Source organism: Leiobunum rupestre, chromosome 7, assembly GCF_980474605.1.
Source record: "Leiobunum rupestre chromosome 7, qqLeiRupe1.1.hap1, whole genome shotgun sequence".
In the NCBI taxonomy this organism is placed as follows: domain Eukaryota; kingdom Metazoa; phylum Arthropoda; class Arachnida; order Opiliones; family Sclerosomatidae; genus Leiobunum; species Leiobunum rupestre.
Genome location: NC_143390.1, coordinates 634,490 through 652,463, shown reverse-complemented (window position 1 = coordinate 652,463; position 17,974 = coordinate 634,490). Strand labels below are relative to the sequence as shown.

Below are 17,974 nucleotides of genomic sequence, written 5' to 3'. Positions count from 1 at the left end.
TTCCTAAAACCTTTTTAAAAATTGTTTTAATAACTAGTCAATGTAAATATATGAACTTCATATTTCACATTTTTAATAAATTATGTTTTTGCAATTTACTCAATCATTTGATTTTCTGTTATCGATATAAACAAATTTCCTTTAAATAGGGATGTGCAAATACTTTTTTTTACAGGGACCATGTCAAATAATATTTGATCAAATACTGTATACCATCCAAATATTTAATACTATATCAAATAATTTGTTCATTTGGTTCTCAAAGTGTCTAATAATTTTCAAACCAAATATGCATATTATTTAATTATTGAAATTAAGCCAAAAAATTAAGGGACAATTTATTTTTATATTGATATTTGAGGAGGTAGAGACTTCTTCAAAATTGGAAGCCCTTGGTATTCCATCGCGGTCCTGACTATTCTAAAAATGCATCTCATTACGGTCATCAGTCATTGTTTAAGTTTTAATTAGTAAAATAACTTAACCTCCATTTCATTTATATTTGAACAATAAGTCAAGGAGTTTTTCTCAATAATCAATTAATCAAAGTAATCAGCTATTTATAAGTATTAAGTGACAATAAAGAACTAATAGAAATGGAATTTTAAATTGTTTCTTACCATACAGTGGAAGTTGAAAGTTTAATCCAAGTCTTAATCTTGAACTTTTCTAATTAACTTAAGTCTCAAACTATTTAAATAAAACCATTTAAACTGGCATTATTAATGCTGGTTTAACTAAAATAATTTTAAATAATAATGAATCTAACTAAAATTAGTTAAAAAAACATATACTGTTTATTGCAACGTGTTGCCGTCTGGTTGAAAGCTAATATATAATTTGGATGCTTTCCGAATAATTTAACTCAAGTTTAAAAATTTTGGTAATCAAACTCTTTTGGTTTAAATAAAAAGTTAATTACCAATTTAAAAAAACCCACACATATTTCGATTAAAATTTTATCAGAAATTACCGTGTTTCAAAAATATTTTTTTTAAATTCTATATCAAGTTTTCGTTGCTATAGAGAATAGGTTTATTTCCTAATACTATAGAAGAAATCTTACTATAAAAGTGCTACTATACTTTAGTCGATCTTATGAACCAAATGGCATGTTCATAAGATCGACTATATTAAATATCAGCCTTACCTAGTACAGTTGGCAAAGGCTAATAAGCCCTTCTATTTTCTATGGCTTAACTATCATGTTACTTTGATTTGACTTCAAAAAGTCGACCTTGTGAGCAGTCGATCTTATGAACATCAACAGTCGATCTTATGGAAGTCGATCTTATGGTTAGGGTAGGAGAGTCGACCTTATGGACAGCCCATAGTGTGCATAAGGTCGACAGTCGACCTTATGAGCAAGCTCAGTCGATCTTATGAACAACATGGTGGTTTATTAGATCGACAGTCGATCTTATGGCATGTTCATAAGATCGACTATATTAAATATAAGCCTTACCTAGTACAGTTGTCAAAGGCTAATAAGCCCTTCTATTTTCTATGGCTTAACTATCAGGTGACATTGATTTGACTTCAAAAAGTCGACCTTGTGAGCAGTCGATCTTATGAACATCAACAGTCGATCTTATGAAAGTCGATCTTATGAGACTTTCCCCCGCACGGTACTGACGAGTTCCAAATAGAACGAAATCGGTCTACCGTTGGAATTTCTGGCTATTTTATTTATTTTTAATTTAGTTTATTACTCGAAGATCTATTTGATCCGAGTTTCGCGTTGCTCGAAGACCTATCGGTACGAGTTATTAGTAAGTTTTTAAATTTCTTCAAATTTGTTTAGGATTTAGCTATATTATCCCTTTTAATTATGGACTTATCTACTTTTTCGCGTATTTTATCATCCTTCTCACAGTCCATAGGTGGTTTCTTCTAACTTAACTTATCGTATATACTATTCTCCACCACACTTTCCCCTTTTCGGCTTTCCGTTGCTATATGCAACGCGTTTTGAAATTTTTAATGTTTAGGCTTAGTTTCTCTTTTCGATTTGATAGTCGCCAGCCAGATTTCCTGCACGGTACTGACGAGTTCCAAATAGAACGAAACCGGTCTACCGTTGGAATTTCTGGCTATTTTATTGATTTTTAATTTAGTTTATTACTCGAAGATCTATTTGATCCGAGTTTCGCGTTGCTCGAAGACCTATCGGTACGAGTTATTAGTAAGTTTTTAAATTTCTTCAAATTTGTTTAGGATTTAGCTATATTATCCCTTTTAATTATGGACTTATCTACTTTTTCGCGTATTTTATCATCCTTCTCACAGTCCATAGGTGGTTTCTTCTAACTTAACTTATCGTATATACTATTCTCCACCACACTTTCCCCTTTTCGGCTTTCCGTTGCTATATGCAACGCGTTTTGAAATTTTTAATGTTTAGGCTTAGTTTCTCTTTTCGATTTGATAGTCGCCAGCCAGATTTCCTGCACGGTACTGACGAGTTCCAAATAGAACGAAACCGGTCTACCGTTGGAATTTCTGGCTATTTTATTGATTTTTAATTTAGTTTATTACTCGAAGATCTATTTGATCCGAGTTTCGCGTTGCTCGAAGACCTATCGGTACGAGTTATTAGTAAGTTTTTAAATTTCTTCAAATTTGTTTAGGATTTAGCTATATTATCCCTTTTAATTATGGACTTATCTACTTTTTCGCGTATTTTATCATTTACTTTCTCGGCTCGTCACAATTTGGTACGCTTTCTTTGCCGAATTTAGGCGTGGACCCCATCCCTTTTTGGAAGGGCAGTTTCCTAGAAAGTGTTCCCCGCTTGACAATAGGTAAATAGGCTTTCAGATCCCTGAATTCGTAAAGTCTATCTTTTCGGGATGACTGATTGACTGTTAACGAGTTCGGGATGGTATTTGTGAGCGGGGTTAACGGCGTGACTTGGAACCCAGAAGCAAGAATCTGGGTTGTTGCTTAACTAGTTTCGCTCTGTGTTTTTACAAGCCGCTCTCCTTCCTGAAGGCAACGAAGCTTCTTTATTTTATGACCATTTCCGCGAATTGATTGACAAAATATTTCCGCGTATTGTTGGATATTTTTAGAAACTGGGTATTGGGGTCCCAAATTTCATTGGCAATTTCACCGTTTGGAATTTATAGTAGACGCGGCTGTGTGTCTCTTTTGAAGAAAAGGGGGAGGCTAATTGGTTAGACGGTATAGCGATAAAATCATGCGTTTTGTGAAAGAATAACGACACTTTCAGGGTAGCGTATATCCATGAAATAAAGTAATTCTGGGTGAAAGATGGCGAGTGTTGGTATCTATTGAAATAGCTATATCTCCGTGAATTATCGTTCGATTTTATTCATTTTAGTAACAAACCAACAGATGGGGCCTGTTTTTACTTAATTTACTATTTAATATCTTAATTAATTAATTTTAGTTATTTAAAGTTAAATACTTTTTAATAAAACATATCGAGGTTTTTGCAATTTTTATCATAAAATGTGTACCTTAAAAATTGGATAATTAGTACAGTAAGAAGTACACCTTCTCTTTAAAAATGGGGTATTAAGTTTGACAATCGGTTAATTAAAATTAATGATATACTTAGTTTTACACAAAGGTACCAAAACAAATTTTAAGATTTTTTGTGTATCCAAATTTCAAGCATCCCGATTCCTGATTAGATTATTGCGAGTATAAATTATAACTAAGATATTAAGTGTAATTAAAATTGGTTAACATCTCTCTAGTTAATTTATAATTAAATTTTAATAACTTAAACTTAAAATAACTAGAAATACTTTAAAAAAATATGTTTCGTAAATACTACAATACAAAATCTTTCGATTGAGGTATGAAAATCGACTTATTACAATCAGTTGTGTAACAAAGGAGGGGCACATATAGGAACGTGTCCCCCCTGAAATGTACGGTTATATGAAAAAAGTGAATTAGAGTAAATAAATTTGGTAAACTTAACTCAATGAAATTTTAACTAATATAACGCAAATGTATTTCCTTTTTATAAATCAAACTCTTGCGTATGTTCCGTAGCATTCGTACCAGGCAGTACTTAATAAATACATTTCAAAAATAAGAAATTGAGATGTAGGTCTATGTTAACCATTTTTTGATCGTGAATATTTTCCGACACTTTATCTGTAGATAAAAATTTACCGAATGACGACCACTACACCTAACAGGTGGTTGTCATACTTGTATTTTATCTCTACTATGTATATTAGACGGTGAAAAATTTCAGGGAGGGTTTCTGACCGAGTATACTAGGAATTGCCAAATATTTTTTCTGATAATATTAATTTATTTTGCACTTCAAAATATTAATACAATACAATAAAATCAAAGTTAAACAAGTTGGCAAGCCAAAATATACCTCTCCTCGGAAGAGTTTTTAATTTTTTGCTGAAGCGTAACTGTATCCGTGGTTCTGCGGTAGAACGCTCACCTATCGTGCAAGAGGGCTTGGGTTCGAATCCCGGCCGACTAAAAAATTATGCTACACCCTATGACAAAAAGTGGGTGCTTTTGGAAAAACCTTTTCCCTGATTCTAAGAAACTGCGCACGCAGTGATTACCCTTTGCCCCGAAAATGCGTTCGCAGGCCTGACAGACAGACCCACAGACAGACAGACACGGTGGTTGTATAACCCCTCCTAGGGTACAAAGTCCCCTCGGAGAGGTAAAAATGCCTTTAAAGGCAATAGAGTAATTCCTCGAGAGAGGTGCCGGCGGGAAAGTGTACTTCAGCGGGATCTTCCACTCTTCCCGAGAGGAAATTCTCGGGCCGATCACTGAAATATATTATCTTTCCCCATATGCATGGTACTTTGTTTAAAATAGCTTACTATTATTATTATTTTTAAGTTTAAATGAAAGCGTGAACGATGTTTGAACATGTCAAAAATGTCAAATTTTAAAAGTTTTTTGTTGAATTTGTAGGCTATAGTGTAATATTCCGGTTATCGTATCGGTATCGGTTAACCGATACTTTAAACTGTAACCATTGAAAAGCGATATCAGTACCATTATAGTACTAATATAGAAATACCAATACAAACCGTAGCGTTGTGACCATTATTTCGAGACACCCCACATTCGATACTTATAATTAAAAACGCGTTGGACGTTAACCGTCAAGCAGTTGATCATTTGAACGCTGCTCAAGCACCAGTTGTGGCAATACCCCGACTAGTGTAATTTTAAATAATAATAATTAATTATTACATAACATTTATTACAAGTACACTTTAAAAATTTAATAAAGAAAATCTAAGTCGAGTAACATTTTTTCCGAATATTGGCTAGTATATCGCCATTCACATTTGATCTGTTATTAAAAAAATAAATATAAAGTAAAATAGAAAATGGTGGTAGGGGACAATAGTCGGTTTTCAATTAAATTTAAAACGTTTTTAAAATAGAACTATGAGACAGAATGACAGATGTCGATTTGAAACGTCTCGCCTCATTTTGTTTTTAAAATAAAATTTATTTTTAAATTAAAATAAGTTGTATTTTATTATTTTACACTGGTTTGTCTTCGCTAAACGACTAATTTTATTTTAACATTACATATCACCTTGACAACAAGGATGGATGTTCTATTTTGTCGTTTACGTTTTTTCATGGATAAGATAAAATGAAGTACCCTGGTTTCATTTTGTTTAAATAAATGACCTCTCAACAAAATTAAAACAATTGCTCACGGAAATTAATCAAAACTACACAGTTATCCGTAAATAATTGCGAATGTTATGAATACTAAAATATGGGCTTCTAAAAGAAAGTTCAAACTTTCCTGCGTGAAAGTTTCCAGGCAAACACAACGCATGCGCTAAAATAAGCTATAGTCGATGGTCAAATAGGAAAACACTCAACGCCAGTCTATAGTTAAAACCTGTACATTATACGAGAGGAACATTAGAGTATATTTGTCGTCGACTTGACACGTTGCGCCGACCTAAAAGCAGAACATTGAACTAAAAATAGAAAAAAAATACCGGGTGACAATATTCCTTTAACAACGAAAGGCCTAATATTCCTACGGAATCATGTAGGGTTAATTTATGCTTCTGAAAGTGTTTTTAAAATTCTTCAAATAAAGGAAAATCGCATAAGAAGCATTAAACTGGAAAATCAAGGGTTCTAATAAACTCCTTGCCTCAACCATGATCATATTTGACCATGATGAAACACTTCTCCCAGATTTGAATGATCACATGTTTGACCAAGAGGTTGGCATGAACTATATCATTTAAATTTCCCCGACCCTAAAGTAATTATCTTTTACTTCGACTTAAGACTCAGTAAAATAGCAAAGAATATTAATGAGAAGGTGAAAAGGGAATGCATTAGGAAAATACTACATTGATATTGTTAAAAGGCCAAAATTTGTTTTCATTCTAACAGTTTGGAGTTATGTTAGAATAATACAATATTTACTTTTTATTATAATCAGAATATTAAACGTTATTTTGCGTTTCTTCCCAGTAATTTAAATATCTAAATACAATTTACCACTAAGATACATGTGAACACGTGCAAAAAGTATATAAACACCATAGAAATCGGATAACATACTAGAACGCTAAATCGAATGGCTGGCAGACCACCGATTAGATTCTTGGCTTTTACAGGTGTTGTTGATTCATTTGTGGTCTTTTTCCACTTTCTTTAACGGTTTTAGCTGTAAGTACAAAGCAAGATGTGGTTTTCGGATTCATATTTTTCGAAAGGTAAATACAGCATTTCTTTGTTATTTTACGAGATGATAGATTATCTTTTGAATAATTGTTGTAACTTATATTCATTATTAAAAAATAGTTTACGGTATTTAGGGCCAGTTAGGCCTAGCCTTTGCTATCTAATTCTGTCACTCTTGTAAACTAATGTTATGCAATTATATGTTACCTAGCTAGCTCATATCCAAAAGGTAAGTTTTTCTTCTCTGTTGGTTTGGGAATTTTACCTTGGTCGCATTTATAATACTTAGTTTATAGTAGGTTTTCAGTTGGCTTCTGTTAAAATAAGATGTACTTTTGTTTAGAGAAACTGTCTTTGCTAAAGGCTTATATAAGGTATTAACCAAGTATATTCTTGCTGGCTCTAAGGTCTACATTTTGCGTTGAAATAATACACAATGTATATACTAATTTAAAGTATTAAATATAATTTATTATACGTTTGATTCGCTTGCGTTCTACATGTCGAACCATAGACTTAATAAAGAAATAGACCCAAGATTCTACGGAGGGTTAATACGGGAGTGATAACTAGCAGCCAACCGGTATTTGTTCCGTATTCCTGTGGTACCAGGTTTAAGCGACGCCTGTCGATTAGGAGATAAAATAAAAAATCATCACGTGGCACGTCAGACATGTTCATGTTTGTAATCTTTTAGGTACTCTGACGTGATTCGCGAATATTTTAGCTGTGAGAATTTAAAATAAGGTAATTTTTAATATAATTTTTAAATAAGTCAATTAATTCTTTCAAAACCCAAATAAAAAGCAGCAGATAATCTTATAATTAAAAACAAAAAAATTCTAATTGCAAAATGATATTTTGTCAAAGGCTTAAGTAACTCGTGTACTATCCGGTGTGTTGTTATGGGAATATTCTGAGATTATAAATTGTAAACAAAAGTAAATGGAATTTTGATGAAATGGATGATTCTACCTTGGATTAATAATATGACTCCAAGATTCTACTAAAGGTATGTACCTATTGTCCTTGAAATAAAATTAGCTTTGACAATTTAAGTCTGATGGCTTGACCCTTCATTTCTAGATTTTTGTCCTTCGCTAATTTGTGGAGTCTGAGCTTGCAATATAAATTAATAACTTTCTTAATGATGATGTTCGATTCCAACTTCAGCATCAAACATGTTCGTGGTGATCTCGGAAGATGTCCATGCCAACAATATTTCGTAATACAGCAAGTTTTAGTTCTTAGACTACATTTCTTTTATAGAGAGAGGAATATATCTTTATAACAACTAAACAAAATTGGCTAAAAACCAAGGAGATCTTGCACAAATTATAATAACATAATTAAACCTACACGAAATGATCCTTGGTCAAAATTTAAAGGTGAGAAGTTAGCATCACCGGTTTTTTCTATTTCACTTTCAACTGGATGTAATTTTTTTAAATTAAATAAAAAAATTATTTAGACTATTGTTACTTGTTTAAATTATATGGAAACCAAACCAGAGTTGGAATGGCTTTTGGTGTGACCGACCTTTTACCATTTACAATTTGTATATCCCGTTCTAAAAAGTGATCATTACAAATTAAATCATGATTTGAATGTGTCGCGATTTACAGTAATTGTCCATTGAGAAAGTATTGTAGGTTTAGTTATAAAAAGATTTTAAATAAGAATGAATATTCATCGAAATAATATGATAATTTAATCCTACTTGTGGAATGAAACCTTTTCCGGTATTTTTTTACTTCTTATTGCAATGCGTAAAAACACTAAAATTAACCTTTTTTTAACAAATAAAAACAGATTTTTAGTAGAAAACACTTTTTCTATAACTTTTTATAAAAAAAATCACCAAAAAGAATTATGAAACATGTTAGCTAACATAAAAGTACTACGCGTTTATCAAATTCACCCCTAAAGTTTTTGCGTCTGATTTTAAACCGGATAAATATTTTTAAGCGTTAGGTACTACGTGGCCTAGGCCAAGCGCTCACTGCTCCTCGTAACGTCTCCGTCCTGGCTTACACAAGCCTTTGCTTCGTAACGGAGACAATGCATTGTGGAAGGCAGGACGGATACGAAACAGAGAGCCAGTGGGCGCCTAGTCTAAAGCGCCACTTAAGTTTAGTGGCGCTTTATAAGTAGGAATAAACTATCATATTATTTCAATGAATATTCATTCTTATTTAAAATCTTTTTATAACTAAACCTACAATACTTTCTCAATGGACAATTGCTGTAAATCGCGACACATTCAAATTATGATTTAATTTGTTATGATCACTTTTTAGAACGGGATATACAAATTGTAAATGGCAAAAGGTCGGTCACACCAAAAGCCATTTCAACTCTGGTTTGGTTTCCATAGAATTAAAACAAGTAACAATAGTCTAAATAATTTTTTTTATTTAATTTAAAGAAATTACATCCAGTTGAAAGTGAAATAGAAAAAACCGGTGATGCTAACTTCTCAACTTTAAATTTTGACCAAGGATCATTTCGTGTAGGTTTAATTATGTTATTATAATTTGAGCAAGATCTCCTTGGTTTTTAGCCAATTTTGTTTAGTTGTTATGAAGAGATATTCCTCTCTCTATAAAAGAAATGTAGTCTAAGAACTAGAACTTGCTGTATTACGAAATATTGTTGGCATTGACATCTTCCCAGACCGCCATGAACATGTTTGATGCTGAAGTTGGAATCGAACATCATCATTAAGAAAGTTATTAGTTTATATTGCAAGCTCAAACTCCACAAATTATTAGCGAAGGACAAAAATCTAGAAATGAAGGGTCAAGCCATCAGACTTAAATTGTCAAAGCTAATTTTATTTCAAGGATAATAGCTACATACCTTTCGTAGAATCATCCATTTCATCGAAATTCCCTTTACTTTTGTTTACAATTTAGAATCTCAGAATATTCCCATAACAAGCCATAACCAAAACACTGGATAGTACACGAGTTATTTAAGCCTTTGACAAAATATCATTTCGCAATTACAATTTTTTTGGTTTTTAATTAAAAGATCATCTGCTGCTTTTTATTGGGTTTTAAAAGAATTAATTAACTTATTTAAAAATTATAATAAAAATTAACCTTATTTTAAATTCTCACAGCCAAAATATTCGCGAATCACGTCAGAGTACCTAAAAGATTACAAACACGAACATGTGTGACGTGTCACGTGATGATTTTTTATTTTCTCTCCGAATCGACAGGCTTCGCTAAAACGTGGTACCACAGGAATACGGAACAAATGCCGGTTGTCTGCTAGTTATCGCTCCCGTATATTTTTGGCAAATCAAACTCCGCGTAAGGTGTCTATTTCTTTATTATGTCTATGTGTCGAACAGTCTCATCGATTCCGTGTTTTCTTTTCAAAGCATTGATACTGATCTTGTGAATATAATCCTCACGGCATTAAATATGAACTTAAATTGAAGTGACCCATTATTCCGACTTTCCCATCATTTTATCTCGCACAACCTTCACAATAGCTTCATTTTCAAGATATTTATTGCATAAATAACAAGAGTTAGCTGGGTGGTAAATTTTAAACGCGGTTACATGAAAAGCGGCGGGCCCGTTTTAAGTTAACGAAGACGCCAAATAGTTATTTTTATAAAATAACCTTGGCCATCTTGTTGAAATGTTGCCTCCCCGCTTCAGCTGTGGATCCGTTTTCTCTCACACTAAAGAGCTTATGAACTCATTCTTAGGCATTGGCTGAACTATTCCAGGGCAACATTTCAACAGGTTGGGCAAGCGTAAAGACATTTTATAAAATCAATTATTGTAAGACGCGTTTCGGATACAACGTTAAAACCGCGAATACGACACAACGATTGCTTTTATGTAAAATGTTTATAAAACATTTTTTGTAGGAAATAGCTGGGCCCTAATGTTCGTAATTGGGTTTATAGCCGTACATACAATACTGACGAAGATATTCGCGATAAACAATTACTGTGCACCGGGTTCCCTCATAATCATTTCGGGTATAACAACTATTTCTAACAGTAACCTGTGAAAAGATATGTTTTGTTTGAGTAATTACTCCTAAAATATTTAATTAACCATTCTTCATTTTTTATTTAAACAAAACTAGCTTTCTTTGATTTGAAAGAAAGGCGTTTTCTAGTGCGTTCTTAGCGATTGGAAATTATGGTAAAAAGAAAACTATTTCTAACACTAACCTGTGAAAAGATGTTTTCTTTTGTGTAATTACTCTTACATGATTTAATTACGCAATTTTGAGCCATTCTTTATTTTTAATTAAACGTAAGTCGCCTTCAAGAGGTCAAAAAACCGCGTTAGTGTCGAGCTAAAGTCGGCCATTTAATCTTAGGTGAAATAGAGTGTTAGTTCACCAGTGTGGCGCAGATGGCGTAACTTTCGTTGCCAGCCAAACGAAAAGCATGGGCCGAATGCAGGGTTTTTTAAAAGTTCTAATCGGACCTCGCGACAAATTTCAAAAATCGTTCTAGTTTGTTTGTCTATGATAAACACACGATATTTGCAAAAAAAAATAGTTTTTTGTAAAATATAGGAGGAAGGCTAAACCAGAAGGATTGGCGGAGTAGCCGTTGTATAGAGAAAACAACTATGGCCAAGGACAAAACAAAGAGGACTCGCCGTGATATTATAACGTCGAATTTGGATTGAATAAGATGCACCTGTCTTCGTTGGGAGCTTTTCGACAACTCTCCTCTATTTGGTACTGTATCTTTCGAAGATATTGACGATGACACACCCTTCACCTGCAAATTGTGCCATATCTCTGCTCTACAAATCACTATTCAAGCTGAGCTCGCCAAATTACAATCTACTATTGCTCTCTTACAAGATAACGATATTACCCACACTAAATCTATAATAGATCTGCATTCTGGTCTGAAGCATGTTGAAGCTGAGATAACCACCTTCACCGCTTCTGTCCAACTCCTCGAATCAAAATTCGACGCTTTAAGTAACTCTCAGTCTGCTAAATTGAATGAACTCTCCCAGTTTTTAAAAACAGAAACCTCCTCTGTAAAAAATGAACTTTCTGGCTGTCGAAATGAGGTTAATACGAAGTTAGATAACCAGGCCGCTTCTATCGCTGAAGACGTCCTTGCACGACTACAGCCTGTGCTCCAACAGCGTGGCACAGCTTCAGGGATCACTGATCCCTCTGTTCTCACTGATTAGTCCAGTAACTTTAGTATTTCACTTCGGAAAAAATGCCACCGGGCTGAATTTTTCATACAACTTTATTTAGTGTCTATAAACGTTGTGTCAAAAGTCCCCATCATTGGGGTGTATGGAACTTTTTTCTTGGCAGGAAAATGACCGGCAAAAATGGTATTTCACCAATATCTTCGTTATTATTACATTTACAGCTAAACTGTCAATTACAAAATTAATGCTGAGCATGTTTTTGTCAAGAATGGTCATATTTGAATTTAGCGTCGGAGCAGTCGTTTCTGCGCAATCGCAGTGCCAATGTTTTTAGTACGGCTTCCATTTTTTTTTGTGGAAAAAAATATGCCATACCTAAAAATTTCACAATCGAAACAGGTTATGGTCTTATAGCACCTCCGCAAAGTCCTAAAGTCTGCAGTGCCAACTTTCACCGCCATCTTGGAAAATGGCCGCCATTTTATATTCGCTTATAATTCAAACATTATTTACCCAAATTCCACATATGAGGTGTCATTCTTCTTCAAATTGTCTTATCCTTCTTTATAAGCTCTTAAAAGGTCGATTTTATCAAAAGGTCAAAGGTCACGAGCTAAAATAGTTAAAATATCTTTAAATTATAACGAAAAACGGTATATTTCTTACATATTGCTTATTAATTAAAACTTCTAATAATATTTCAAAGTAGCCCTGTTGCTCTGGAGAAGGTCAAAGTTTAATCGGATTAAATTTATCAAGTATTTATTTTAATATTAAATAATAACTGATACCCCACCCTTCGTTTTCTAATAAAAAAACGTCCTTGGTTTAACGCCAATTTCGAATGAAAAATGTTCTGAGGCGAATTCTAACTCAAAATGTTGCGTTTTGTTCGAAAAAAATTGTTTCAAGACTGCCCGACTTGACATTCAACCACCAGGGGGCATTCTAGGTCATTACGACCACATCACATGCAGTTTCAAAGCGAACGGTACGACAGATATTTTTGGAAACCAATTTTATAAATATCAAATATAAATTAATAAAAACATTAATAAATACATATAGAAAGATTAAAAAACGACCACTCTCGCATAGTAAAATTTAAAAATGTTTTATTAAAAGACACGACTTGTTTCGCTGCCGTTCGGTAACATCATCAGATGCACATCGCCCCTGGTGATGCGACCGAACGGCAGTGAAACTAGTCGTGTCTTTTAATAAAACATTTTTACCTCTAAGAGGGGTTTTATAATCACTGTGTCTGTCTGTCTGTCTGTGTGCTAAGAACGCGTTACCGGGGCAAAGTCGAAAAACCGTGTTTTCAGTTTAGAGGTTGACAAAACCACCATGTGACGGTGAGAGTAGAAGGAAAGTGATGACGAGACATCGATCCCGGGTTCGGGTTTGGGTTCGGGATCGAGATCCGGGATTTAAGGGGTGAAATGGGGGTAAAATCGTCGAAAAGTCAATGTATTTATGATATTTCTCGCGACGATTTGTTTTCCCGTATATCAACATATTGTGTCCAGGCCAACTTGTTCATTTATCTACGCTTATCTCGAAAGATACTTGAACGTATATCTTATCAAGTTTTATCGTACGGAATAAGTTGAAATGATGTAAAAAGTGATAACCTAGGCGGCGCGCGCGCGGATTACCCGGGGGACGCGGTTAATTTGAATTTAAGAGTGTTTTGACGTAGGCGGCGCGTGCGCGGGTTACCCGGGGGACGCGGTTAATTTGAATTTAAGAGTGTTTTGACGTCATTGAATATTCGTTGTTAAAGTAGAATAGAAATATTTTTAAACTTTATTTTAATATCATTGTAGTGGATTTAAGTGTTTTGACGTCATGGGATATTTGTTGTTAAAGTAGAATGGAAATATTTTTAAACTTCATTTTAATATCATTGTAGTACTTAAATACACTTGACACTTGAATCTATATCACGACTATTTCAAACGAATATTTTAAGTATGAGAAACGTATCGTTCTCAAATGATACTTGAATATACTATAAAAGAGGTTGTATAGGGTTGTGGGACGTCATTCCACGGTTAACTGCTGTAGCTATATTCAAGATGCCTAAAGCCCAACATATTTGCCCTACATGCGCGAAAAGTTTTTCTACCAAGTCCCCCTTAAATCGGCATGTTAGAGAAGTACACGGTGATAGACGTAAGTTTGTCTGTAAAGTATGTGGTAAGACTGTTGCTAGATTGGAACATTTCAAGAGCCATCAACGAACTCATGACTTGAACGCACCTGGCCCTTCCAAACCCATGGACCTGTCTCGCACACCGTCGCCAATGCAACGTTCACCATCACCAACCCGTCCACCTTCACCTAGTCTGCTTCAAGACATTCAACTGGAATCTATCCAACCATCTGCATCAGCTTTACCCGACAACCTAACACCATCACCTGTTCCCGCCTCACCAATACTTGATGAAACACCACCAGCATCCCCAAGTATGGTCCAAGCCTTGAATGATACGCTAGCCTCTATCCGTTACAATGCCGAAGACTATGATATTGATGCAGGGATGTTTATTGGACGTTACCGAACCGCTTTCCGCAAATTTTTAGTAGAAAGACTGGCTAGTAAACGTGGAATTAAATGGTTCTTACTCGTAAGATCTGTTTATATGAGACCCTTAGGAGGTATGGAACAAAGAGCGGAAGTACGACCCTACTTCCGGAGCACTATGCAAACAACATTAACGCTCGATGTCATTGAAAACCAGCTGAACGACTGCATTGAAACAATACAGTCAGCAGCGGAAAACTTTGAAGCGACAGGTATGTACTAAAATTTATAAGTTATATTTTCAACTAAAACATTATATTTTTGATAGGATCGGGTTGGGTAATTGATCGTATTCTGTATGTAGAATTAAATGTAGCATCTTACCAACCGTTGCGAGGGTCATCGTATATGGAACTACCTAAAAAACTATCTCGACGTCACGCGATTCTTAATATTAGAAACGAAAATGACGAGAAATGTTTTCTCTGGTCAATTCTCGCTAAACTTCACCCAGTTCCTTGGACTCAAAACGCTAACCGTGTTTCGAAATATACACCTTACGAAAATGAACTTGATACCAGTGATATATCTTTCCCTTTCAAATTAAACGCTACGGAACTTAAAAAATTTGAATTAATGAATAATTTATCAATATCTGTTTTTGGCTTTTCGGGAGATATATTCCCTCTTTACGTAAGCGTTAACAAGTGTAGTAAGGAAAGGGAGGTTGATTTGCTTTACATCACTGATGAAACTAAAGATATTGACGATGGGAACAGACATTACTGTCTTATACGAGACCTAGGAAAACTGTTACATCATCTAACAAAACACGGAAGTACAAGTTATTATTGCAGGTAATTTAGTTTCCAATATATTAGTTTGAAATATACTAATTATTTTCTGTATTAGAATGTGTCTTCACCGATTCAGTGGAAGCAACGCTGAACAGCGACGTGATGCGCATATCGAAGAATGCGCCACTCACGGCGTCCAAAAAACAGTTTTCCCTACTAAGAAGAAGACGGTTTATTTTGATAAATATGAGTGGACAGAAAAGGTAAAAATAAAAATTATTTAATTTAACTCTTAATGAAATGAAATTATTAGGTGCAGTATGTATTTTACGCCGATTTTGAAGCAATCCTACCGAGAGTTCAAGGATGTGATCTAGATCCCGATATAAATACCAGCAAAGTAAACATGCACATCAGCTGCGCGTATTCGTGGGTGCTTGTTGGACCTAACGGTAAGTTATTTGACAAAATTCCCTTTTAGATATATTACAATAGGATACTTATAGGTGTACCTGTTCGAACCGATTGCTATCGAGGACAAGATGCAACTCGAAGATTTCTGGAGTCTATTCTGGAATTAGAGAAGGAGTTGATGGAACTCATTGAGACCAATGTACCAATGATTATTACCCCGGATGAGGAGGAACAGTTTCAAGCTGCTACGCATTGCTACATTTGTCAGAAACAGCTAAATCAGGGAAATATGCCCGCTGTTCGAGATCATTGTCATTTCAGCGGTAAATATAGGGGGCCAGCGCATAACCTCTGTAATCTTCAAAAGAAAGTTCCAGAATTTATCCCTATTTTCCTTCATAACCTTAGCAGGTGAATTTATTAAGTTAATTAACCAGGAAATAAACCTAATAATAATAATAAATCTTCATAGGTACGATTTACATCTTATATGTCAGGAGATTGGTCATTTTAAGGAACAGACACTTGACTGTATTCCTTCCACTAGCGAAAATTATATTTCGCTGAAACTAGGTAAAATATATTTAATTATGAATTTAACCTTAACATTAATTTTATTGTTTTTTAGGGAGATTTCGGTTTTTAGACTCTTATCGATTTCTAAGTGATAGCCTCGATGCTCTAGTATCTAATCTCGTTTTGGAAGGAGCCAGTAAATTCCAGATTTTTAAGAAATATTTTGAAAGTGAGAAAGTTCAACTGCTTTTGCGGAAGGGGGTCTACCCGTACGAGTATATGGACGATGAAAAGAAATTTGACGAGACGATGCTGCCACCTAGAGAAGCGTTTTTCAGTTCATTGAAAAATCAAAATATTTTAGAATCTGATTATTTACACGCCCAAAATGTTTGGACAGCGTTTAATAATCAAACATTAGGTAAAATTACAATAGTATAAATATTTCAAATCTCTTAAACTCGGTTTTCGTAGGAGAATACACCGACCTCTATGTGAAAAGCGATGCGTTGCTCTTAGCCGACGTTTTTGAAAATTTTAGAACATTATCTATAACTCATTATAAACTAGATCCCGCTCACGCTTACACCGCACCAGGTTTAGCCTGGCAAGCAGCTTTGAAGATGACCGATGTTCGCCTCGATCTCATACTTGATATAGATCAACACTTATTTATTGAAAAGGGTAACGCTTTTATGATATTTTAAATATTATTGTATTTACATAGAATTTTTAGGGATTCGAGGCGGTGTTTCAATGATCTCAACTCGTTATTCTGAAGCGAATAACAAATATATGGCCGACACATATGATTCGTCTAAAGAGAGCAGTTATATATGCTATTTAGGTAATTTACATTTTTTTAAAAAAAATATTTTTTTTTTATTTTTTTTTTATTAATTTAATTTTAATTATATTAATTAACTTAATTTAACTTAATTGAAGATGCTAATAATTTGTACGGTGCTGTTATGTGTGAACCACTACCGCTAGGCGACTTCCAGTGGGTTCAGGAGGATGATTTGCAAACACTGTGAAAATATTCTGAGTATTCCCAATAACGTTGAAAACGGATACATTTTAGAGGTAAATAACAAGTGTTATAATTATTGAATTATATTTTTAAAGAATTGTTTCCTTTGCAGGTGGATCTTGAATATCCTCCAGAGTTGCATGACTTACATAACGATCTCCCAGTAGCGGCGGAATCTAAAGTTATTACACATGATATGCTATCTCCATACTCCAAAGATCTCTTAGGAAAATTAAATATTAAGGAGAATCAAAGTCTACCAAAACTTCTTCCTAATTTAAATAATAAAGAGAAATACATAGTACATTACCGCAATTTAAAATATTATGTAGAATTAGGTTTGAAAATAACCAAGGTTCATCGAGCTCTAACCTTCACTCAAGGAAAATGGTTAGAAAAATATGTTAGATTCAACACTGAACAGAGGAAATTATCCAAGAGTTCATTTGAAAAGAATTTCTGGAAACTAATGGTTAACTCTGTTTTCGGGTAAATCAATTTAAATAATTTATTGCTGTTTTTTCCCTTACTTCATTTAATTCTTTAGAAAAACAATGGAAAATTTACGGAAGCATATAAATTTCGAGTTGATTCATAAACCAGAAAGAATGTTAAAAGTTACAAGTTCCCCGCAGTTTGAACACTTTACCATCTTTAATGAAGAGTTAGCCGGCGCTCATAAGAAGAGAGCTAAAATTGTTCTTAACCGGCCTATATTTACCGGATTCACCATTCTAGATTTATCCAAGGAGCTCATGTATCGGTTCCATTATGGATTCATAAAAAATACGTACGGGGACAAAGCATC

General features: G+C 34.1%; 1 protein-coding gene across 1 annotated transcript; it reads left to right on the top strand.

Annotated features, from left to right (window-relative positions):
- The first annotated feature begins 14,350 nt into the window (after positions 1–14,350).
- LOC149933846 (uncharacterized) lies at positions 14,351–17,459 on the top strand. Its single transcript, XM_090180830.1, has 9 exons — positions 14,351–14,560; positions 15,115–15,263; positions 15,319–15,466; positions 15,517–15,655; positions 15,710–15,940; positions 16,608–16,817; positions 16,870–16,980; positions 17,079–17,219; positions 17,279–17,459. The coding sequence occupies exons 1-8, from the start codon at positions 14,351–14,353 to the stop codon at positions 17,168–17,170; spliced, it is 1,290 nt and encodes a 429-aa protein (XP_090036956.1). The 3' UTR covers positions 17,171–17,219; positions 17,279–17,459.
- Positions 17,460–17,974: the final 515 nt, after the last annotated feature.

Bases quoted from the DNA above. Each gene is read 5' to 3' on its own strand.
- LOC149933846 (XM_090180830.1), top strand. From the start codon at position 14,351: ATGGTCCAAGCCTTGAATGATACGCTAGCCTCTATCCGTTACAATGCC. The intron at 14,561-15,114 runs GTACGACCCTAC...AGCGTTAACAAG, and splicing joins GTATGGAACAAAGAGCGGAA to TGTAGTAAGGAAAGGGAGGT. The intron at 15,656-15,709 runs GTAAGTTATTTG...GGATACTTATAG, and splicing joins GGTGCTTGTTGGACCTAACG to GTGTACCTGTTCGAACCGAT.